Here is a 26,088-nt window from a genome sequence, read left to right on the forward strand (position 1 = left end):
TTTTATTTTCACTTCCGAATGATGAAGCTGCTTTGAATCAGTGGTTAAAATTCATTTTTTCAACGATACCACAGCAGTACAATCCCAATCTTTTGTTGTGTTACCATCATTTTACTGATGACTGCTTCTCAAATCTCGGGGAGGTCAAGGCGGGATTCGCAAAATGAAACTTGAAAATTGGATCGGTACCCAGTTTATTTAGACCAGCTTGCTCCTCTGAATCACAACCTTTAACAATGACGCTGGAATCACGTCTTATAACATACCACAAACTAAGTTGACACTTACCACTGAGAAACATCCTGCTCCAGTCGTGCTTGTGATTGAGTTTTTTTTTTTTTTTTTTTACTTTTTTTTTTTGCATTTTTTAATTTTCACAATGAACAAGATAACAACTGGTAGGGTGCTACAAGTACAGATCTTCCATTTGTTTCATATATTTGAGTGGGTTACATAGCTGGTCCATTTCCACCATCGTAATTTACATTTATGTGCATCCAATCTCAGGTCGTGGGTCATTTTTTCCATTGCAAATATTTCCGCCATGATATTCTTCCATTGGTCCAGACTCAAAGGCTCACTTTTCAACCAATTCCTTGTTATAACTTTCTTACTTGATATCAGCATCACTTTGATTAGATGAATGTCTTCCCCTCTAACAACATCTTTAGTTAACAGGCCTAAATACAGAGTCTGTGGGTCATTCGATATTTTGTAACCCAAAATCTTTTCCATTTCTGTTACAATAGATTCCCAGTAGGGGCGGATTTTTATACATGACCAAAATATATGAGAATGATTGACATTGACATCCCCGCAGAGTCTCCAACACTGTTGGGTTTTTTTTAACTGTTTGCTTTTAATTAGGGGTGTAATAAAGTATCTCACCAAGTTCTTCCAGCCAAATTCTCTCCATTGTCTGGAGCTAGTAGAAGTTTGTTGTAAAAGACAGATTGAATGCCAATCATTCTCTGACAGTTTAAGCTGCAGTTCTGCTTCCCATTTCTGTTTTATGTATAGTGAGTCAAACCTATTGCAATTTTGTAAACATTTATACAGCCTGGATACAATTTTCGAAGGTAAATGTCTGTATGCCCCTGTGACCATATCAATTAATTCACTGCCCTCTTGAGAAAGGTGGTTTTCAATGTCTGTATTATAAAGATGTCTTAGTTGGAAATACCTAAATAAATCAGAGTTTTCCAAGTCAAATTCCCTTTTCAAGTTTTCAAAAGATTTAAACTTTTTTCCGTCTGTTAATGTACACACTGCAGTGATTCCCTTGTCAATCCATCTTGTAAATGTGCTATCCATCTGACCACATTTGAATTTTGGAGAGTACAATGGCCAGATCAACAATTTACAATCCTCCTCCATTTTGTATTTATTCATTACATCCCACCAGATCTTAATTGTTGTATCTACTATAGGATTTGGTTCTATAAGTTGGTTAAATGTTTTCTCACCCAGCCTTGCTTGTGGCTGACATGATCCGTAGTTAAGCTCAATGTGTTTCCATTTGGAGTAATATTCTGATGAGCACCAGAAAATTATATATCTCAGCTGGGCAGCTAGGAAATATTCTTTAAAATTTGGAAGAGCAAGTCCTCCTCTTTTTTTTTCTAGTTGTAGAGTTTTGAGCTTAACCCTTGGTCTTGCCCCCTTCCAAATAAATCTACTCACTTGTTTATCCCATTTATCAAATTGAGTATTTGGTATACAAACTGGCAGTGAAATGAATAAATAAAGCAGTCTAGGTAACACATTCATTTTTATCACCTCTATCCTTGAGCTTAAATCCATGACTAGTGTTGCCCATTTTGTCAAATCTTTTTGTATAGTTTCATTAATCTTATTATAATTAGCCTCATATAATGTATTTAGTTCTCTAGTAAGGTAGACACCTAAATATTTTATTTTTCCTAAATCCCATTTTAGTTTATAAGCTCGTCTGATTGAGTCAGCTGGTCTATATTTTATACAAAGAACTTGGGTTTTTGATATGTTTAACTTATACCCAGATTTCCCACCAAAGTCTTTTAGTAAAGTTAAGAGTTTAGGAAATGTATAATCCGGATTGTTGAGGTATATAATAATATCATCTGCAAAGAGACCTAACTTATGATCATCCTTAGCGACTGTGATTCCTTTAAGTTCATTACTTTGTCTTATACATTGAGCCAAAGGCTCTATAAACAAGGCAAATAGGGAGGGGCTCAGACAGCATCCCTGCCTTGTCCCTCTAAAGAGCTCAAATCTGTCTGTTAAGTCGCCATTTATTTTAATTCTAGCCACTGGTTTATCGTACAGGGCCTGTATACATTTAATGATAGTTTTATCAAAACCCATTCTTTTCAAAACCGCAAAAAGAAAATTCCAGCTGACTCTATCAAAAGCCTTTTTGTGATTGAGTTTTAAATGTATTTTATGAGAAAACTAAAGTGTTTTTTGACCTTGCATGCATTTGAAACAGAACTAACATTCTAGTTTTTTAAAAAGGGAAGTTTTGTAAGAATATCAAAAAACAAAATAAAGCTCTCTTACATCACATTATTCATGCTGCTCTGACAGAGCAACTATTTTTTTTTCCTGACTTACTGATCTTCTCCATTAGGGAAACACATTAGCAAATACAGCAGTTGGCCCCACCACCCCATTACTTTCTGGCTTGTGCACCACAACTGAAACAGGGCCTGGAAAACTTCAAAAGCTCCTGATGAGCAGATTAAAATCCAGCCAGGCAGACATGATCATTATGCAATATTTATACATCCGAGTGTTTGTGGCTCGCAGCAGATGAGCGAGGTCTCCTGTGGTGGACCAAAGATTAACGTGCACCAATGCCTGAGCAGAATCAGCGGTGAGATCAAAGGGGTTCTACAGCGACTGAATATTTCAGACCGAACGATTGATTTGCTGCGATGAACCCCACCAAGAGAGGTTCACCCAGAACTCGACACTGTTCCAAGACGAACATAATCGGAGATGAAAGGCGAGCTATAAATAGAAAGCGCGAGTTGTGATCACCACGCACCCGAACCGAGGCTCTCGCAGCAAAACAAAAGCTCAAAACGGTGCGGAAAACGACGGCGGCTGCAGGTCTGACGGGACGAGAGGGGCCAACGGGAGGTCACAGCATGAAGAGTTTTATTGTTGTAATAAAAACGTACACTTACCGTCACAGTCGCCCAAGTGAGAAGTGTTTCCGTGCTCGACGTCTTGCTCGAAGGGAAGCCTGTGGTGAAAGAACAGTAGTAGAAACATTCATCAGCAAACCACATAAACAGGCCATAAAACTGCACCGTCTGAATTACAGTAATGCCTGTGTATTTTCTCTTTCTTTTCTTTTCTTTAAAAGAAAAACACAATTTTTTAAGCTGTCTTGAAGGGTAGTTTTAAAACGTCTTGTTATTCTGGTCCTTTGCTCCTTTTGGCTTTGATAATAAGCAATATTGCAAATTAAAAGCTTGTGCAGGATGTGTGCAGAAACTCAATCTGTGCTCGTGATCAAGTCTTGTGCACACAGAGGCATCACAGCACTCTATTAGAGATGTTCTGTGTTACCTTAAAGCCACATTAATGAAGAAAAATGACTGCAGTCGACTCACGAATGGCTTCCTTCCAACCGCATAAGTCAAACAGAGGAAAGGCCGAAGGCTACGCACAGCAGAAGCGTGCACCAGGGGACCAGCCTCTTTCCACTACCGTCGGCAATTAGTTAAAGCCCAGGACAACAAGGCAGCCAGGGGTCTTTTACTGCCAGGGTCTTAGTTTTTCAGAAGATACGCTTACACCACCATGGTTAAACACTTTCTGTGAAATGTCTATAAAATATAATGTTTCTACAAACTGCAGGCGCAGAGCTGTAATCTCTAGAACTCCTTTGAGAGAAGATGGCTGGGTTTTTTATACTATAGCGGTGAACCACCCCGAGAATTTAAATGAGCACACAGATTCCTTCCTGCTGCTCTCCTGAGGATGAACATAAGCCGTACTGTAGAAATTGAGAAGCGCATAAAGACTGATAAACAGCCGACAGAACTTGTTTTGCATATTCTCCGTTTGTGTATATTAGCAAGCGGCAGTAATTAGAACTACTTCTGTATCGTTTTTCCGCTGTGAAATTCAATTGGTGAGAATTTTTCAGCATTATGCGAGACAGAATCGATCCACAGGTTGACCGTCCTTGGTAAATCAAATTAGATCCAGCCAGAGAGCTGTAATTGCATAACGGCGCTGAGGTAAAACGGTCTGCAAGTTTTGATCTCAGCATACCAGCAGACAACCTGTATTTGCACACAAAACTCAATAAAACTCTCTCTGAGGACGGATATGCTTTCACAAGTGTATTTAAACAGAGGCAGAGCACAACAAGTAGTATTTTTTAGATGCTTTATCTAAAGATGGTAGTTTTGTTGTGTGTAAAAAGAGGTTATGTTATTGGGTTCATTGTTGAAACTCACCTGGTACCTGCACGGAGGAAAGAGCAGGTGCTTCCTCTGGTCCAGCCGCAGTAGGGATCCCGTGAGGCGATACAGTTCCTGTGAAAGAACAGAAACAAGCATGAATGGTACCCCTACGGCACCAGACAGTATATAGTTTAATTCCGCTGGATTTCATCCAAGTATGATCCACCTGGTTCAGTGCACACATTAGATGTGTGACATGTGTTATTGCGCCTCACTGGGCTGCACCGATGGCCCATGGGCACAGACACAGAGCACGGGCTGGTGCCTGTCCCTGACCAGTGATCACAGAAACACAAAACTATTCTAGAGCTGAAAGCTTTAAACAATTGCTAGGATTGTACTTAAAAGGACAAATGGTTCAGGGACTAAATGATGTCACTATTCATGTTAAAGTTGTATTTTAGGGATCAGTTTAAGTTCTGGATTAGTTTAAATAGTTTAATTTAACAACAGCATCAATGAGTCAGTGGGAGATTCCCAGTTATATTGCTATAGGTAAATGTATGTATGTGTGGGTTTGTCCATGGAAGTCAGATAAACATGACAAAACCTCCCTTTGGAGAAATTTTGGGATGTCCTCATTTGGCCCTTATTGATTAAACAATCAAAATATGAGGAGTGTGTTATATTAGGAAGAAAACGACAATAAACTTGGTTTAGATGACGATAAAAATCAACATCAACAACAAAAAAGGCAAACTACATCACAGAATATTGATGTTATTTTACTATGCAAAAATGCATATAAATACAAAAAGCTCACGTTGTCTACAATATAATTAGTTATTTATATTTTGTTGGTTCTCCTTTGTTTTTGATCACAGCAGCCATTCTCTAGGAACAGACTCAATAAGCTTTGCGCATTTGTCGGGTGTAATATCTTGCCAAGCTTTCTTACATTTTTCCCAAAGCTGAGATTCATTCATTAGCTTTGAGATTCAGGTTTAGAATTTCCCAAAGGTCTTCAATGGGATTAAAGAAAGCCTTTGTTGCATGTGTGGTGTGTTCGGTATTGATATTGTGTTAGAAATTGCACGTTCAATCTCCAAACAGATCCTCCATTCTGGTCTTGCAAGTGCCAGATGAAACTGAAGTTCTTACAGTTGCACATTTCATCCAAGTTATTTTGAGGTGGTCACACACTGAAGTGATTTTCAACCTCCTGTCAAAATGCTCGCAAGTCTTTGGCTGAAACAACGCATTGCATTTTGCACGGTACCCGTCTCATGGCGCTTTGCAATAATTCTGTGGACATTGCAAGCGTTCTAATCCAGCAAACGAACATGCGTATATATATGGGTCAATGACGTGACGGGTCATTTTTTTGTCCTAAGGCCTTAATAATAATAAAAAACAAATATATGACATCCAAAGTATGTAAGGTAGTACAACTAGATCTCTTTTATTGAATCCCAAAGTTTTTAAAAGGTATTTTAAAGATTTTGAAGTGTCAAAAGGTCATTCGGTTTAACCGTCGAAAGGCCAATACAGGCATTTCATTTGTTTCATTTGTCTAAAAATGTAATAAATGTATATATTTTTTATTCTAGCATGATTTTATAACATTATTAACATGGTGCAAAATGGCATTAAAATTATGTGTAAAAGTCATTGCTTTGTTATGAGAAAGAATGTTCGGAAAAATGAATTTCATTGATGTCATCCGGAGTAACCAATATAAAGGTACCATTCTGGATCAAGTCATGCGGTCAGTATCATGTGACAGGATGTGACATCATTCAGACACCTGCAAAGGACCACATGGTCATGAAGCAAAGTAACGAGCTGAAAAATTCATGTTTTCAGTTGCTCATACGCATGTCCCGAAACATCAGGTCTTTCAATACAACCGCTATAAAACATGGAAAATGTTGTAATATTTTAAAAACCTGTACTAAATATAAAATGTTTGATTATCCTTTTGCTAGCTAGCTAGATATCAGTCTGTTAACATTGTTTGAAAATATCGTAATTTGCTACAAAAGTGTAATTCGGTAAAACCAAATGACTTTTTTGGTGACAAATTTTGTCCATATTGTAAAAATTGTCAAAAGCAGTGTTAATTGATTATAAAAACCACATAATCTCATTGTTAACACTTAATAAAACTTCAAAATGAATTATTTCTCCATTATGTTTTTTTTACACTTTTTAAAACCTTATTTGTCAATGACCCATATATATTTCTCCATTATGTTTTTTTTTACACTTTATATATATATATATATATATATATATATATATATATATGCATTTATTATTTTATTTCTATAGAAGTATCTACAAATCCAAAGTAATACTACAGTACTTATAATCAGCCTTAAGAGACTATATAGTATGTTATCATTAAGAGTGCTAAATAAACGTGTGTGTATGTGTGTGTGTGTGTGTGTCACTTACTTCATGCAGCGGGAATATAGCTGGCAGCGTGCTACAGGCACTTTGATCACGCAAGAGGGGAAAGCCAGTAGGAGGCTGTGACTGATGCGGTCCAGCGTGAGAGAGAGCAGCTGCCTGGCCTGAGGAGAGTCCATCCCACACCTGGAACACACACGGTCCAAATCAATTTGCAACAAATTAAAAGAGTGCAGGGAGAAAGTCAAACACAATTTACACAGAGAACACACTCAAACACAGTGTGATAGAGAATGACCTCAATATTGTCTAAACAGTCGAGCCTAACACGATCTGATAATGTTAATCTTAACTCTATACATATATATATATATATATATATATATATATATATATATATATATATATATATACACACACACATATATATACACACACACACCCTATATGCTATCCTTTTAACACATTAGACATTGAGCTCAGTTTTGAAAGTTCGCTTGTCATCTTGAAACTAATATTTCTATATATTAAACTATATATTAAGATCATGAAAAATTTCCATCCACCAAGGCCACCTATCCATTAAGATACCAGCTTGTTATATGTCTCTAATGAACCGACACTAACTTTCACCCTCTGAATGAAAAACAGGATGAGGCGTAAAGGGCTTCAAACAGCAAACGCGTGTCGTATTAATGTGATATCATATTAATGTGTTGTCACTTTGTGCATGGCCTCAGTAACTAATCAGATTGATATCTGGGAGCCTGGCAGCCACCCACTCCTCTATGCTTTACACTTAATTGGCACTTACCACTTAGAGTATCGCTCTTGCACCTGCCATGCTGGCTAGAAAGCACATTTGTTTGTATACATATGCACACATACATATGGTTATAGAAACGTTTACGGTAATGGCCTCAAAAGCAGTGGAGAAATCATTAGTACTTTATGCAACAGATCTGAGTAATGAGCCACACTTACCAAAGGCCATGAGAAAGGAGATCAAGCTCATTTCAAAAAACATTTTTTCTAATCAGTATTTTAGTCGTTTTACAGAAAAAAAAAAAATGTCTGTAAAAACTGCTGTAAAAAAAGCTGTAAAAACAGATAAATGTACTTGAGAAGCAAAAGGACGTACAGACTAGAAAACTCAACAATTAAAAATTAATCCAAGTAATTACATTATATGGCAATAAATTATTCTGATTAATCATATATATTAATATGAATGAGCATATATATATATATATATATATATATATATATATATATATATATATATGTATATATGTATGTATGCATGCATGCATGTATAAAATAACCATTATTTTTATTAATTAGTTTTATTTTAATAATTATTGTCTTTATTTTAATAATTCATCTCACTAAATTATCACATTTAATTGACAGCCCTAGTTGAAAAATGTGTTCTGAGAGAAAAAAAATACATGAATGAATGAATCATTGCAGTCATACAGCTCCTTTTTTAGGCAGCCAAAACAAGTAATGAAAGAGAGAGACAGGAAGAAAACAGAAAGAGGGTGAGATAAAGAGGTGCCACTGGCAAGTTTAAACTGATTTAAGAAGAAAAAGCTGGCTCTCTTGACACATGTGAGTAGGAGAGCGAAACAGAAGATGTAAGAGATGAAAATGAACCACTGCTATAGTTAGATCACAGAAAACAAGCGAAAAAAAAAAAAAAGACTATTAGACAAAAGCCAAACTTGCATAGAAGATACAAAGACAGCAAGATACAAAGGAAAGTGTTTATAAAAAGAGACTGACATCATTTAACACTCAAGCCTGCCATCCTAATTGTGTCATTGTTTGTTTCGCTACAGTGTCATGATCGATATGGAAGATGACAAAGGCATTTTTGAGCAGTTTCCATCGGTCGCGGCCTCCCTGACCCTGCGCGTGTCAAACAATTTACCTCTTTACTGCCGTGTGATGAGAGATGGCAGAGGTTATGCAAGGCCAGCATGATCGGAGCCTGATCTGATTACTCCATCTACACTCCTCTGATTAGTCGGCTTCCCGCTGCACTAGACAAAGCTAAGCACTGTCAAAGCCACCACTCTCACACACTCCTTCTCTGATAAATCACATAGAAATTTTTAGTGATTCATGCTGATTCATGTTTTATCAAGTGTGTTTGTTTCGTTTATCTAATTCTGTGTTTGGAGATTAACACCCTGCAGACAGGTTCACCTGCTTTACAGCATATGTTTTTGCTCTAGAGTGTAAAAAGTTTCTCGATTTTTTTAATAAGTGGTATAGAGTGTGTGAATGTGAGAAGAAAAAAATTAAATAGCGTTTAGTCTGCCTGGAAGAAGATGCAATTAGCACTATATCCATGGAAAATGAGTGTTGCTCGCAAACTCCTACCACCTTCAGCAAGAAATAATGACCAGCTAACGCCCCATCTGTTTGCATGCCATGACTTGTGATTTTCCACCATTATACAATCACCAAAGGGTGCGTTTCAACATTAACCTCTACCTGTCTGGGTTGTAGCCTTCCAGTTCCTCGAGGAACACGTTGTTATTCGTCACAGTGTTATCCCTGTTAGGGGTAACGAGGAATTTGAGAACGGTCCCTCGGCTGGAACCCAGGAAAAGGACTGTCTGGTTGCCATAGGGACCGGCGTTTGTGTCCACCACCATTTTGTTGAGCTGGTATCTGAAAGCAACAGAAGACAACTTAATTCTTGAATGAGACCGGGTGGAAGAGAGGCATTAAATTGTAAACCAAAACCTGCTGCCAAAATTACAAAATGCTCAAATCCGAAAAGCAATTTGCATTGACAAACTGGCATATCTTGAGGAAACCAAACCGGCCTACTAGGATGATTCAGCTTTCTAAAATAAGACTCATCTCCTTGAGTGTTTAAAATGACACAAACAACTTGTCACCATAATCTTGTTGTGCCCTGTGGGATGCTGAGAAACCCCAGCTGCTGGAACCCCATTATCTGAAGACTGAGATTGGACAGATACTAATGCTAGCAGACGTTATAGGCTGGTCGGATGTTCAGCGTGGATCTTAGAAAAGAAAAGCATGACTGGAAGACATTAGCAGCTAAATTTAATGCTCATTATGTGTTCTTTTGCTTTAAAAAATCAGTTTCTGAAGGTTGAAGTTGTTCATTTGCTAGCCCAAGATAGTCTTGGTGGTTGATGGACTACTAGATGGTGTGGTTGAGTTCGACCTGATAGCTCATCTAGAGCTGGTCCACTTCAGACCAATGACAAACCGGATACCATGTTCCTGGTATGACTTGGTAGACAACCTGATCTAGGAAGCCTGAGAGAAAGTTGTCCTCACCTGACCATGGTTCTAACAATCCATGGTCTCTGACCGAGCGATGGGATGGCTTCATCCATCAGCGGATGGGTCTTGACAAATGTTAGCATATCATCGGGGAAAGAGTTGGAGGAGTTGAACCTCGAGCCTTGTATGGCACAACCACCCGGCCTGAGAAATTCACAAACACTGCATTATTATAAACTTTCTCTCTGCAGGTTGGCATTTGAAGACATAAAACGCTCTCTAGAGTTGTAAATGTCATTTCATTCAGTACCTCGGTTTGGGCACAACCTCATCTGGAACAGGTGTCCATATCGACTCGGGCGATTTCTGCTCTTTAAATCTTCCATCAAACACTCCGGCCAGCTGCTCCATGTCGAAAGCACACACTGCAGAGCCAGGAATACTGCAAAAACACGGCACAATGTTCATATTACGTGATACCCTCAGACCTGTTCTGTTTCCATTATACTGTTCTGTGCTGGAGGAGGTTTGCAACACCAAATGGATTTCATTTATCACAAACATGTCGAAAACACAGTTGACACTCTTGAATAGATCTGTACAGTGGGTAGTTGGACAGTCATTTCAAGGTAAATAGAGCAGAGAATATATTCCAGAGCTGTCACAGGAAACCTTGGGTGACTGCAAGATCTTCCACTCACTGACCTTTTCCTCCCACTGAGGATCTATTCAAGAACGCAGCAATACACAAATGCAACTGTGAGAAAAATACTTAGGTTTCTCCAACAATAATACAAGTGGCTCAATAGAAAGCCACATGATGAATCAGAATTCCTCATGACCAATACTGACCATGACCAAACCATGACCAATACTCATATATAGATGGTGCACAGGGTCATACACACAAAGACAAAACAACATTAGGTTAAAACAGAGGACATTAAAATAATGCAATCAACATGAACTAAACAGCAAAGGTAAAAACAAACCAGCTTATGTATATTAATGAAAACAAAAATAAGAAGAAACTTAATTATCTATATGAAATAATAGTCATATATAATGTGTCAAGCAGGGAGTGAAACACTATGAGTCCCTCAACTGTACTGAGTATGAAAAAATGGATCTCAAAATCATACAGTCACTGTTGAAAAGGGTTCAAATATGCAGAAGATTCTAGAAAACCAAAGAATGAGCAGAAACTGGAGGACTTTTCTGAAGAACAGTAGGCAATTTAACTGCTGAGGACAAACAAGGGATTCGTGAACAACTATTACAAAACATAAAAACAGTCGTGGATCATCCAGGTAACAACACAGAGCATTAAGATTTAAGTGGTTCATTTGTGTAAATTAAGTAACTATTTTTTTCACTCTTAAAAATACATTCAAAATCGGGTTTTCACAACCATTTTGGGTTCTCCAAAGAAACTTTCATTGAATAGTTCTTAAATGAAAACATTTTTTCTTAGTGTGAAGAACAATTGATTACAATTTTAAAGAAAATTTTTCCCCACTATAAAGAACCTTTAGCACAATGGATAGGTTCAAACAGAGCCGTTGAAAAAGCATACTTTGATCTCTACACCATGCAGTCACACGACTCAATAGTTCCAAACAACTCCACGCTGTCAATCTCTTTGAATGTGTTTCACTATAGACAGCAGTTTCACTATATTTGCAGCAATTCCTGTTACCTGGTTTGCAGAAATTCCTAATTTCACTGTTTTGAATTGAGAGAAAACTGAATGTGATGAGACAAGAAACATTTTTGCATTTTAGACATACGAATAAGAGTGAATGTGCGCATATTTTAAAATAAAATATTATTTGCAAATAGGTTAAATTGATTACTTAATAACTACAATTAGACCTAGTCTTTCTTTTTCTTTATCCCCCACCCATTAAATGCTGTTAAATGCTGAATTTAAAGCAAGATAGAAGTTTAAAACAGCGTTAAATAAAACAAGGCAACCAATTGCATTCACGGAACTCTTTATTATACAATGTATCCAGTGACGCACTAGATAAGTTATTCCTTGAAAGGGCAGTCTTCATAGAAACTCATTCAACCTCCTACAGGGAGACAAAGTTTGCAGAAAGACTAAAAACTGTTAAAAATGACAACTAGCATCTGGTTGTGGTAGCTACTGAAGTGTTGCTCATGTTACCTGACTACAATTATAGTCTATTATCTAACGATAAACATTAACTAAAGAGAGCTACATTAAATACTGCTACTGGCAAGATTCCTGAGAGCCGTTTTAAAATGTAAAAAAAAAAAATTTCAACTTACCAGCGAGTGTGCTTGAGAAACAATGAAATGAATGGGATTCAATGCTGGAACTATTAGTTGTTTGGAACTATTGGTTGCTCCATGACACGTTCCTTCCGCACTTTCTCTATGGAGTGTTGTAACTGTTTTTCAACAGCTCTTGGTTCAAACAACTTTTATTTTTAAGAGTGTGAACTGTATGTAAACATCTGTTATGTGAAACAGCTTATTTAGGACAATACCAAAAAAAAAAAAAAAAAAAAAAAAAAAAAAAAAAATGCAATTTTTATGATCCCTCTTATTTTGTTAATGTCTTATTAATATCTTGCATATTCTGCAAGCAGTATGTAAACACATGAGCAGAACTGTTTGTTTTTTATGCTTTTTTTTTTTGTTAATCTTACACATCTCAGTTTCTCTATACAGCAATTTTATGCAATATCTCAAAAATGTGCATAAAAATACATGAATGGAAACACAATAGTGATTGCATCCATCTCTCTCCTCCTACTGCAACACTCAGCTTCGTTCTCTAAACTGTCCTGAAGTGATTTGTCTCTGGTGAAGTGACAGCTTTCAGCACTTAAAGACTTTCTTAAGAGAGAACTGAGAGTCATACAGGGTGAGTCAGTTCAGTTCTCGTTTACGCCCACTCACTCTCTCTTTCTCTACTTCCTCCTCAGATTTCCTGGCACAGACATACTTTATAAGTATAAGCCACAGCTGTATTCTCATGCATCCTTGACACAGGTGAGTCGTTCACTCCCTCTCCACGACTCTCTTGAGCTCTATAGCACTCACAATCTTCTTGGTGCTAAAACTCATTTGCAGAACCTTCTGCTTTGAAAACAGACTGCACACAGTATGTATGTTCATCCAGGATTCTATGGGCTCCAAGAAATGATGGATAGCAGGTTCAGGTCTGGACGGAGTGGCACCCATGCTGATCTGGGCTTTGTGGTCAGTGTAAAGCGTGCTTGAGTATGCCTTGCTGAGTTTGGAAGGGAATTAATGTGAGAGTCTGTAAAGCTCAAGGGCAGAAGCAAGGATAAACAGCCGTCTACAATAGCATTGTGGGACACATCTGCCACATGTCCACTGGTTTGCAGTGGGTTGTATGTGCGTGTGTGAAAGCATAGGTCAGACAGCAGCTGAGAATGACCTACTGATTGACAGCGCTGAAACTGTTTAAACTGTTCAGCTTCAGTATTCAGGCAGTTTTCTGACAAGACCTCATTAGGCTCATATCAGCCTGATCATCAATGTCATCATTCTGACACACTGCAGGCCCTCCAAAAGGCCTGACAGGTGAACAACTTGCAGCAGTGGCAGAACACGGCTTTTTCTTTTTAAAACAGAATCTCATAACTTACGCATTTTTGTTTCTTATAACATTCCTTACACATTTATATACACACAAAAATATATTTTCTAAAACAATTTTGTGCTAAACTCTTAACGGGCTATATTCATTTTTGTTGCATTTTACGAATAGTTCAGGTTTACAAGATCATTTACCACCCACAAAACCCCCAATTCCACTACTGTATCTTTAAAACTTTAATGTAAATAATCAAATAAAGTGGCTTACCTAAATACTGAATAGCACTTCATTATGACATCAACATTATGAAGATTTCTAAATGACCCATTTTAGCAAGTTTGACTACTTAGCAGGTTTGAAAAATGACTTAATGATTTTAATTGGTGTTTTTTGACTGGTTTCCCAGTATTTAAAAAAATAAAATAAATAAATAAAATCCTCAAAACAAGTTAATTAAGACTTGTTTTTATATTTAAAAATAAATTGCCAGTGCAGTTAAAATGACACTCATAATAAAGACAAAATCTCTCAAAACAAGTCTTAATATTTTATGGAGTGTTGCTTAAAGTAGATTTATCTTTATCTTGATTTTCAGATATTTGAACTGGAAAATAAAACAACAACAACAAAAAAAAAACTAATCAAGAATAGGATTTTTTGTAGCGTTGGCTAGGAAAGGAGCAGAGAAAATCCTGTTTTCCGTAATATGAAACTGAAATGATGACAGAATTATTATTTTTGAGTGAACTATCACTTTAAACAAATTTGTACTGTAAATATAATACAATGATCAGTGAGGGAAATCTGATTGAATTACCGTATTGTCTGCCAGTTTAAACAGAAAAGTTCCTCTGTGTCTCTTTCTGTACATCTCGTCTTGGAGCTCTGTCAAACCCTTCTCCGTTGCTCATTCCTGCTTTTCCTCTTCATCTTTATGAGCCCTCTCTGTCTCCACTCTCTCTTTAAATGTCCCTCGGCTGCATCGAACCTGAGCGTGTGCCTCTCCAGCAGATTCAGGCCTTCTTTCATTTCCCCCTTCAATCTGAACTCAGCATTCTCCTCCCACATCCACCATGATCCACTGAGAGGACGATCTCACCTGCAGCCTCTCATTTACAACAGTCTCACTCCATCTCACCTGCTCTGCTTGGAGCCTTGGCCTCACACCTCAAAGCATCAGGAGCTCAAATGAGATGCAAACACCTCTCTCCTGCCTGCTCTGTTTCTGTGAGAGTAAACCTGGTCTTATGAAGAGAGGCTATTCTGGAAATACTTAATATGCATAAAGGTTCTTTCAAGTTTGATTGGAACAAATTTGATTCACCAAAGAAACATCTTATTTGAACACTAATGTACTTTCAAGGAATGACCCGAGCCATGTCTAGGGATCAGAATAGCTTGGATACTTGGAGGTAAGCTGAGTTTTATTTTGAACTCACCAACAACCACCCAGAACTCCTAACAACCACACAGCAAGCCCTGGAAATCATCCTCAACACCCTAGCACATGCTTTGACTCCATGAACTGTGGGGCTCATGTGGGAGAGGCAAGATCCCCCCTTTTCTTTCCATGATTTCATGTCATCTACTATAGTCCACGGCATAAAAAAGTGACAAAGGGCAAAAAAAGAGAGAGAATACTATATATGTATTAATGCTTTATAAAGCAAAGTATAATGGGTCAAAATGACGACTCATTTTTCCAGTCTTGGTTTCTGGAAGTATTTTCCCATTAATTTAAAAACACTCTTCAATAAAGAATCATAAGCCATGAACCAAATCAATCAAACCACAACACAGCACAAAAGTATACTGCTCTTCAAAAGTTTGGAGTCAGTAAGGTTTTTTTTTTTTTTTTTTAACAAATTATTACTTTTATTGGTAACACTTTATGATAAGGTTCATTAGTTAACATTAGTTAACTACATTAGTTTACATGAACTAATAATGAACTGCACTTCTACAGCATTTATTAATCTTTATTAATGTTAATTTCAGCATTTACTAATACCTTATTAAAATCAAGAGTTGTATTTGTTAACATTAGTTAATGGACTGAACTAATATGAACAAACTATGAACAGCTGTATTTTTTATTAACTAACGTTATTGAAGATTAACAAAAACAGTAACAAATCTATTGCTCATGGTTAGTTCATGTTAGTTAATACATTACAAATGAACCTTATTGTGAAGTGTTACCCTTTTATTATGCAAGGATGCTTTAAATTGATCAAAAATGACAATAATATATATATAGAAAATTCTATTTCAATTTAATTTTGAATTTTCTATTCATCAAAGAATCCTGGAAAATGGAATATTAAGGAATATTAAGCAGCACAACAGTTTTCAACATTAATTTCAACATTCTAAAAAGGTTTCTTGAGCATCAAATCAGCATACTAAATCAGCATATTGATTTCTGAATGATCATGTGAAACTGAAGACTGAAGTAATGGCTGCTGAAAATTAAATTTACGTATAACAGAAATCAGTTAATTTAAATTTTAATAATATTTCACAGTATTACTGTTTTTACTGTATTTTGATCAAATAAATGCAACTTTGGTGAGCATAAGAATCTTCTTTCAAAAACATAAAATCTTACAACCTCAAACAGTAGTGTATATGAAAATCAGAACAGAAAGAAAAGTAAAAGACTACAGTACATAATTTATGAAGGAACAAACTACTCATCCTATAAAGCATTACAAATTAGGGTTATTCAATCAAATCCCTTCCAAGTACAGTGCGAGCAATAGTAATAGTGACGCATGGCTTTATTTGGAAAAACTGTGCATGAATATTTAAAGTATGATTTAGAATTTAAATCTGCTTATGTATAAATAATGAGCATTTATGAGAAATCAGTACAAATCCACAGAATAGTCCTGTAACCACTCTTCATTCAGCATGAGTCACTGCTTTTTAGACAATCTGCACTTTATTATCCTCCTTCCCATAACACTTATACCCATCTCAACCACATCCCAACATGCCCTCCTCTCATTCCCATAGTCCTCCCCCGCTGCTGCGTCTGCCACGCACTAACCGGTCCTGGCAATTTGTCTGAGAGCTCCTTAACAGACCACACATCCTCCCGGCAGGCTAGCGAAGCCCCCTGCGCCGTTTATGGAGGACTGCAGCTGCAGACGGGAATGCTTATACAGCTGGACGCTCCCTGCCACTGCACCTCAGTGCTCTATCTCTTACTGAGCCCTTCGGGGATCCGTGTCCTCGGGATAAGAGGGAAAGAGAGGAACACTGACATATAAGAGCCAGTTGATAAAACCGGTTTTAACTCTTGTGAAGGAGAGGTGGGGGAAGACGTGGGCTATTATTGACCGCCTCATTCATTCGTCCTTGTGTATCCTCCCCGTACACATGTACTCATCCTTCATATTTTTTAGCTTCCCATCTCAACCCCCCCCCCCAGAGCAGTCATTAGCCAACTGAGATGTTATTAGAGTTGGCATTTGCTGAGGTTTGTCCCCTGCACTGACATAAATACACATTTGCATGCTGGGAGTCCTGCCCTTCCTCCATCATTCAGAGGATGCTCTGTTGCTCTTCATTTGTCGCACACACTCACAGGTCTCATAAAAATATTACCAATCATGCATGCTCTTACACACACTGAAGACATTATTCACCGAGATATTAAATGAATTTTAAACTGATATAGAATCTGAAGTTTGTCTAAGACATCATTTACTTTCAAATAATAATAAAAAAAAAATCATTGTAAACATTATTTTACATTTAGATGACCTTTGCAGTCATCTAATGCTCACTCAAAGTAGCTAAATATTTAAAAACATTCATGATTTAATAAAACTGTTATGAATGTACTGTACAATATAAATTAACTTGTAGCATTTAAAATTATTTTTAAACATTTTATTTTAAATTTATTGAGAATTTTTTTATTAATTTAGTCTTCATTTTCAAAAGTTTGGGGTCAGTGTGATTTTGTTTTTGAAAGAAATTAATACTTTTATCAGCAAGAATGCATTCATTTGATCAAAAGTAAAAAATAAGGACATCTGTTGCAAAATATATCCATAAAAACTTCTATTATAATCAAATAATCCTTAAAAACATGTACCACAGCTTGTACAAAAATACTAAGCAGCACAACTGTTTTCAACATTGATAGTAAGAAATGATTTCTAAAGGATCATGTGGATGCTGAAAATTCAGCCTTGCCATCACAGGACAATTACCTTTTAAAATATATTAAAAAGTAAAAAACTTTCAAATTTAAATAATGTCAAAATATGACTGTTTTTATTGCATTTACTAATCAAATAAATGCAGCCTTGATAAGCATAAGCATTTTTTTTTATTTTTTTTAAGATTTTTTAAGATTTTTTGGGGGTGAACTGTCCCTTTAAGAAGTCACTCTTGATCACACACACGTGCATACATGAACCATTTTCTCTCAATTTTCTCTTCTCTTCATTTCCTCTCATAGTAATGACTCTTTCAGCATCCTCACTCCCATCCTCTTGACAGCCCTCTCTCCTTTTTGTATTCTCACATTCTTTCCTGTAATTATTTCCAGCAAACTCTGTCAAAACATGCGCTTGCTCCCTGATCCCAAAAATATATGTTTTGTTGTTGCTTTCCTCTCTAAGTGTGACATCTTGGTGACAGCCTGTCAGCATGTGTACATCTCCCAACGTCAATACCATTCCTCATTCATACATCAATCTCCATCTCTCCCCCTCCCGTTCTCTCACAGCGCCTCTCTACATGCCATTAAAACCTGCAATAATATTCCCTGCGGTGTCGCACCAGTGTTCTATATTCAGTGGTTTTTCACCCATAATCCCACAGGACGACCTAAACCCAGAGCGATTGTACCCGTTTCCCAGTGCTCCGCTGTTGCCACCAGCCTGTGATATTTCCAGCTCAACTGTCTATCAATGAGGTTGCTAATGCACTATATTTGGGAGTTTATCTCTCGAGATTCACAATCTGGTTGGATCGGGTGCTTCTTAGTCTTGTTTAGCCGCACTTTCAGTGTAAAGGTCTACATTGCAGCATATTCCATCCAAGTGCTGCCCACTTCATCAGAAAGAGGTCACATATTCTATTCAATATGTAACAGTTGTTGTCGCTTTTTTTTTTCAGTGTCACATGATCATTCTAATATGCTCATTTGGTGCTTAAGTAACATTTCTCATAGTCATTGTTAAAAACAGTTTATTTTTGTGGAACAGTAATAATATATATATATATTTTTTTCCAGAATTCTTTGATGAATAGAAAGTTCAAAAGAACTGCATTTACTTGAAATATATTTTTTTTGTAACAATGAAAATTAATTACGATCAGTTACTGATATATTTTTAATGCGTCCTTATGGAATAAAAATATTAATATCTTTTTTTTTTGTTAAAAAAATCTAACTTGTGAACGGTAGTGTAGAAATGCTTTTATATCTTGTTTACACTTTATGCTATTAAGAGTTTCCAACAAAATCTTTCAAAGACTGATTCCTAGCAAACTTTGGCAAATCCTGAGGCAAGTTCTTTTACAGAAAAGCTCATTGTAGAAGCCTAGATACTTGCAAACACAACTTTTCTCAGTAGCAGAGTGATAAAAACCAGTGCACCCTGACTCCTGGAAACTGGAAGCCGGCCAATCAGAGAGAAGCTAGTGATTTCAGCCAGTCCTTGCCATTTTTGTGTGCAATATGCATCGTGGGTGGTTCTTTTCTGGTTTCTTGACTGCTGCCGAGAAACGGTTTCGTCAGTGCTTGCACGTAACGGCTGCGACCCACCTGTTGGAGGGTGTGGAGAAGACAGCGAGGATGATATCCCTGCCGTGCATGCGGATGATGGGACTGGTGGAATGCAGGAGGTTGAAGTAGAAGTGTGAGTCTCCCGGGATTGAGCAGTTCAGCCGAGCTTTCAGGAATGACGTCCACTGTTTTTCGAGGACGCGCTGCGAACCGCCCTGATCGGTTTTGCACACTCGTGCAACACGAGACACAACCACCTAAAGTCACAGAAAATGAAATTAACTTACATAATAATTAGGACTTTTAAGCATTTGATAATACACACATCGAACAGTACTGTATATCCTTTCCAAAAAGCCTCAAATCTTTTAATCCTTGTGGATTTTAAGCAGATTTTGGAGAGTAGCTAGTCTGTGTAAAATGGGTAAGCTAATATAAATTCATTCATGAAAATGTCAGCATTTCCTAAAATGGGTTCGGCAAGTGATTACAGAAGAGCTGAATCTAAAGTACAGTGGGTTTTTGTTCTCCTCGAGGTCCAGCAGTATGAAACGCTTGCGCAAGCACAATTCTGTTCTTGCAGAAGTCTTGCATTGCTAATTCTCACATAAAAGGAACCCTTGTTAATCTGTCGATGTGTTTTTCTCAGTTTTCAGTAAATGATATTACGGATGGTATTTCAGTTGCCCTGAAAAACAACAGCAGAAAAAAACTTCTGTGTGCCTAAATTACACTCAAAACAGCTTCATAGGGCATGATTATTAAATTAAACATTCAGCACAATAACAGGGAAAAGGTCGTATGGCAGTCTGACTGGAAATACAGTAGTTAGTATTGACATTTGAATAATATTGCCAGACTGGACATACGGTAACACGATTACTCCCACCATTTTTTCCCTGGATCTTTCTCTACCGATCCCACAGGAAGGGTTTACTCCTATTTTCTCTTTTGTAGCCCAGGAATTATATTTATTTTCATACATTTGGCAGAAGCTTCATTCAGACTAACTTACATTGCATTCAAGGTATACATTTTATCATTTCCCTGGGAAATGAAACCATGATCAATGTAACTGCAAGAGGAACTAAACCAAAATTCCTTATGAGACAACGAAATAGACACAAATGAGACAACAGCTGACATGCAATAAGAGTACAGAGATATAAAATTAATGTGAATGTCATAGCCCAAATCCATGCCCTTGGGAGAATTTATACACTCTTAAAAATAAAGGTTCCAAAAGGTGGTTTTTGCAGTGATGCCATTGAAGAAGCATTTTGGGTTCCCCAAAGAACTTCTTAGAGTGAAGAACATTTTAAAAACCTAAAGAACCTTTTCCACTATAAATAACCTTGTTGAAAAATGAAAAATGTATGTTAAAGGTTTTTCATAGAACCATAAACACCAAAAAATTATTTTTAATTTTAAGAGTGAATTGAAATATCTGCCTTCTGAGTGCTGACTGGCACTGTTTAGATGTCTTATGAAACCCTAGAAGAAACACATGTGAGAATATTGGGGAATATTAGACTTGTGCTCTACTATCCTCTCACCTTCTCCAGGTAGTTGAACTCCATGGCCATCTCTCTAAAAAAGAAGTAGACATGTGGCCCCCATTCCACAGCATTCACAAAGTATGGCTCTGAAACAGACCGACCAGCACCAAACCATTAGTACTTCCTGTTTCGGACACTTTACTGCTCTCTCAGATCACATGATTTTCAGAAGGGCTGATTTGACTGAACTAAAGTGTTGAACTACAGGCTGCTTTCCAATAGGGTCATTAGCTCGTCAACGGACACACGAACCAAAAGTAGGAAAGTGGGGGTGTTTTGGGACAGGAAGTGACCCAGGACAGCAGGAGGGAGTTTGAGTCAGGACACAGATGTGCTTTCTGCTGCATCAGTGAGAGATCACATCAGGCAACAGACCATAGGAGCAAAGGAAGATGGGAAGAGGGGGAGGAGTTTGACATCAGGTTGGCTGCTGACTCAGATGTGGATCCTTAAAAAGCCTTATCGACCCTGACACTAATGCTCCACTCCAAAACCTAGTGAGATGTCAACCCCAGAATGCATTGTGACAATCTCAGTGAAAAATAAATCCAAGATGGAGGATGAGGCAAGAGAAATGTTTTTTTCATATATATATGAATTTAATTTTTCACTGATCTGTTTTGCATTGATACTTTACATTATTAAATGAATTAAATGCATACAATATATATAACAGCTCAGACAAGAAATACTACATCAATTGAATAAAGTAATCAAATGTAAAATAACTGCATAGTCCTCACTGTATAAATAAAATATAGATTGAATAACTTTTGCAGGTTTAATAAGGATTAGATAAGAGCACCAATTGATTATCTCTTTTTGTTTTTCTTTGATTAACATTAACGACACAGACTGTAGCATGTATATTAGTTTGCTGTCACTTTAAGACCTGACGCAGATCAGACACACATACGATTTTCTCTCTTTACATTCATTTTAGACCAAGGATACCTGCAAAAAAGGAGCATTTTGTCATGATTTTGTGTTTTTGTCCATTCAAACATGATCAGATGCAAAAGAGAACCCAAATCTGTCTGAGAAGTGGCTTTCTGTGTGAGTGTTTTGGGTGTGTTCACAGAGAGCCGCTTCTCAGACAGATTTAAGTTCTCTTTTGCATCTTATGTTTGAATGGACAAAAACACAAAATCATGACAAAATGCTCCATTTTTGCAAATATCCTTGTAAGCACAGTTTTAAATGAGGTAAAAGGTCTCAAACTATGTTCTCTTGAGTTCTCGCAGAACCCAGACAGCATAATCATATACTGTAATATGCTGTGTTGATTCCATTCATTTAATAGTTTTAACGTGTTAAACAGAAAAAATAAGAAATAACGTTATTTTTGACATATTTATATTTAAAATGGTCACTTATGACCATTCCATGATAGTTAAGAGGCTGCCTTAGCAGGCAGCTGCCTGTTTAGACAGTAGGCAACAAGGCAGCTCACTAGTTTTGGAACAGTAAAGTCATGAGAATGAAAACAAATGCTTTTTAACAACAGACAGGACACATGCATTAATACTCTTACCTCTCTCTCACACACACATAATATATACACAAACAACATTAATATTACATCCACGTGCTGACTCTGCACGGCTTCCCCTTCCTGTCAACTAACGTTTGACGTCTTTATTACCTCTAAACCATTTGGAGTCGTGTTTCACCGTTCGCAGAGCAGGATTGTCCCCCAGACTCCTGTAGATCACGGCATCAATGGCCAGAAAATCAGTCACTGTGGCAGTGTAGAGATTCCCCTCTGCAAAAATATCACACAAACTATATAGAATATCTCTATAAAAATATGCAAAGATAATATTATATAAAATATAATCTAATAATAAAATATATAACCACTCTCTCAAAATACTAATATAATATAATATAATATAATATAATATAATATAATATAATATAATATAATATAATATAATATAATATAATATAATATAATACAATACAAAACTTTCTCCTTTTCCATCTATAATCTCCCCTTTGTGCAGCAGAATACATGTTTCATGCATCTGAGTTATGCACATTAGGTGGTAAATTGATAAAACAACAGTTATTTTTAGTTGTTTAGCTTCCTTGCCTTCTCTGATTGATCAGCACTGCCTTGCAGACTAAAAAATGCTCTCAATATACTTTCGTTGGTGTAATGCATCTTCATATATTAAAAAAAATTTCATTTCCTTTAGGTTTGTCCAGGCAGGAAACAGTAAAGCCATAATACCGTGCAGGGAATGTGCTGGACAGCATATGTACGTGATTAGAGTGAGATACACACATAAATATTGTTCATATGCCAGCATGTAATTAAGTTAAATAATAACAGCAGGGACATCAGCATTACCGCACTATATATAGTCCTGTAATACGCAGGAACGGTTTGCTGTCTTGTTCATTGTGTTAATGCAGAAAGCAACAGAATACGGTGGCGGAGTCTCACCTGCAAATAGGGCCACGTTGGCATGTTTCGGGTCATATGGGCATCTAGCCATCCCACTGACGGTTTCACCCACCATCTCAAGAGTGTCTCCCTGCATACACATACATAGAAAAAACATTCATTAATTAGAGACAAAAATGCCCAGTGCACAGAAAGTAGCAGAAAAGCTAAAACTAGCAAAATAAATGTTATGCTCTCAAATGTACAGTTTGCTAATACAAAAGCAGAAAGAGAGAAATAGTAACAGTGTAGGAATAAGAGAAGCAGAGTTAAAGCATATGCACAAAATTTAATTTCAAAAACATCCACAGGCGATTTATAGCACAATTACAGTTCAAGCTGAAAATTACTCTCAGGCCATTAAAACTAACTATAAATAAACCTGTGCACTCTCTTTCTGTCTCTATCATACATTTCTGTCTCTAGAGAGCCTCTTAAACTCTTGACAGGTGTAATGTTGCATTACAGGTGTGCGATAATTCTTTTCATTACTCAGATCTGCGACAGTGTGTTTCAGACTTGACAGATGGAATTTCTTCATGTCCTCGAGACTTTTGCATACTCAAACTTATATCTTTCTAATTCCCTTGATGGAAATAGCGGCAGGTGGTTGTCAAGATCAGGGAAGCACAGATGTCACTTATGAAAATTTTATTTTACTGTCTGCAATTTTCTTCCTAAAAGCTGTTTCTCAAATTGCTGCAAAACAGTAATATTACTTAACGAAATTGGAAACGTAATTTGTTACAAAAGACTTCTACTAACTGCTTCCCATCTCCAGGCATTCACTGTACAGTAGTGTTTTTAACATTTAAATAAATAACATTTATTTCCACCATTTTTTTTTTTTTGGTTAAGATCTTGTATTGACAATGCAAGAGGTGAGCACTCTGTAAAGTCTACTCCAGCACATCCCAAAGACTTTCAATGAATTTAAGGTCTGGACTCAGAGGTGCCAATTCATGTGTGAAAATGATTCTTCATGCTCCCTACCAACCATTTTTTCACAATTTGAGCTTGATGAATCTTGACATTGTCATCCTGAAACATGAGCATGTGTCTTCCTACATGGTTGTTTAAGAAATGTAAAGCTACACACTCAATCAATTATGGTTAGAAGAACTGTTTCAAAACATATAACATGCTAGAAACATAATAATCACTGTAATAATGATCCAGTTATAGACTCTTAAAGGGATGGTTCACCCAAAAATGAAAATTATTTCATGATTTACTCACCCTCAAGCCATCCTAGATGTATATGACTATATTCTTTCAGCCAAAAAAAAAAAATGCATCCATCCATAATAAAAGTAATCCATACAGCTCCAGGGGGTTAATAAAGGTGTTCTGAAGTCAAGCGATAATATCCATATTTAAAACTTTATACATTCAAATAACTAGCTTCCGGCAGTCGACCGTACGCATACTGCGCAAGTCGACTTACGCCAAATGAGTAACCCCCTGAAGTGATGTATGACGCATGATGTAGGAGTATTGGAAGCTTAGATGCCTCTCGCGGTTCAAACAAATAGAGCTGTGAAATTCTCTGACATTTCTCTTTAAAAATGATCATTTCAGACTTCTAATTCGTGACCGGTGTTTTAATTTGCTCTATCCTCTGTGCTTCCGCGTTCGTTGTCATGCGTCGGGTCAGAGATTACTCTTCTGCTGCAAATGGATGTGTCTGCTGAAAGCTATTTATTATAGTTAATAAAGTTGTAAATATGGATATTTATCGCTTTGCTTCAGAAGGTCTTTAATAACCCCCTGGAGCCATATGGATTACTTTTATTATGGAGAGATGCATTTTTTGGCTTCAAAAGGTGGACCCCCATTCACTGCTATTATAAAGCTTGGAGGAGCAAGGATATTTTTAAATATATTTCTGATTGTGTTCGTCTGAAACAAAGGAAATCATGGGATAATTTTCAGTTTTGGGAGAAAATAAAGCCTTTAAACATTTGTCTATTTAAATCCAAACACCGACTTTTTTTTTTTGGCTGGGCAGTGTATTATACCAGGCTAGAATCCGGATGATTAATAATTATGTGTTTTTCTTCTTTATATTATTATATATATTATTTGTGTGATTGGTTCAGAAATCATGCGTAGCAGTTCTGAGGTGCAGCATTTATGGATGTGGTTTTCAATTTGATGTCGCAGGTGGACCAGAAGCTAAGACCCTCCATTAATGTGACTCACGTACGCTGGGGGCAATACTGGCCAGATGGATGGAAGGCAACACAACACACACACACACACAGAGAGAGAGAGAGAGAGAGCCACTCAGAGTCTTGGATTCAAACAACGTGCCCATTGAGTGGCATTACCATTCTTTTCGAATAAACAACCACGCACAGAAAACCGCATCTAGACTGATTAATGACAGCTCTTTGCTCTTGAGGTCATCAGAAACAGCTTGCTGCTTATGGGCAAATTGACAGCCAGGCAGGTGGAAAAACAGAGAATAAACAAACAGCAGGGGAGATTCTTTCTGCTTGGGGGTTGTGAAGTGATTCCCATCCGGGTCAAAAACGCATAGTGACCCGATGAGGCCAGTCGTTTAGAACGACGCTGCAAGCAGTGCTCTGAAATGCACTGTGAAGTTTTGAAGC

At 37.1% G+C, this 26,088-nt stretch overlaps 1 protein-coding gene across 2 annotated transcripts in view; it reads right to left on the reverse strand.

The window, feature by feature from the left end:
- Positions 1 to 26,088, reverse strand: part of sema6bb (sema domain, transmembrane domain (TM), and cytoplasmic domain, (semaphorin) 6Bb) — a 213,439-nt gene that overhangs the window by 31,005 nt on the left and 156,346 nt on the right. For both annotated transcript variants that reach the window (XM_048208825.1, XM_048208824.1), the window contains 10 exons: positions 23,471 to 23,561; positions 22,661 to 22,780; positions 21,013 to 21,101; positions 19,496 to 19,713; positions 10,411 to 10,542; positions 10,155 to 10,304; positions 9,330 to 9,509; positions 6,870 to 7,010; positions 4,464 to 4,541; positions 3,177 to 3,235 (listed from right to left, as the gene is read on the reverse strand). In XM_048208825.1, the coding sequence (XP_048064782.1) occupies positions 3,177 to 3,235; positions 4,464 to 4,541; positions 6,870 to 7,010; positions 9,330 to 9,509; positions 10,155 to 10,304; positions 10,411 to 10,542; positions 19,496 to 19,713; positions 21,013 to 21,101; positions 22,661 to 22,780; positions 23,471 to 23,561 (1,258 nt within the window). The remainder of the gene's footprint in view (positions 1 to 3,176; positions 3,236 to 4,463; positions 4,542 to 6,869; positions 7,011 to 9,329; positions 9,510 to 10,154; positions 10,305 to 10,410; positions 10,543 to 19,495; positions 19,714 to 21,012; positions 21,102 to 22,660; positions 22,781 to 23,470; positions 23,562 to 26,088) is intronic.

Source organism: Megalobrama amblycephala, linkage group LG12 (assembly GCF_018812025.1).
Source record: "Megalobrama amblycephala isolate DHTTF-2021 linkage group LG12, ASM1881202v1, whole genome shotgun sequence".
Lineage (NCBI taxonomy): Eukaryota > Metazoa > Chordata > Actinopteri > Cypriniformes > Xenocyprididae > Megalobrama > Megalobrama amblycephala.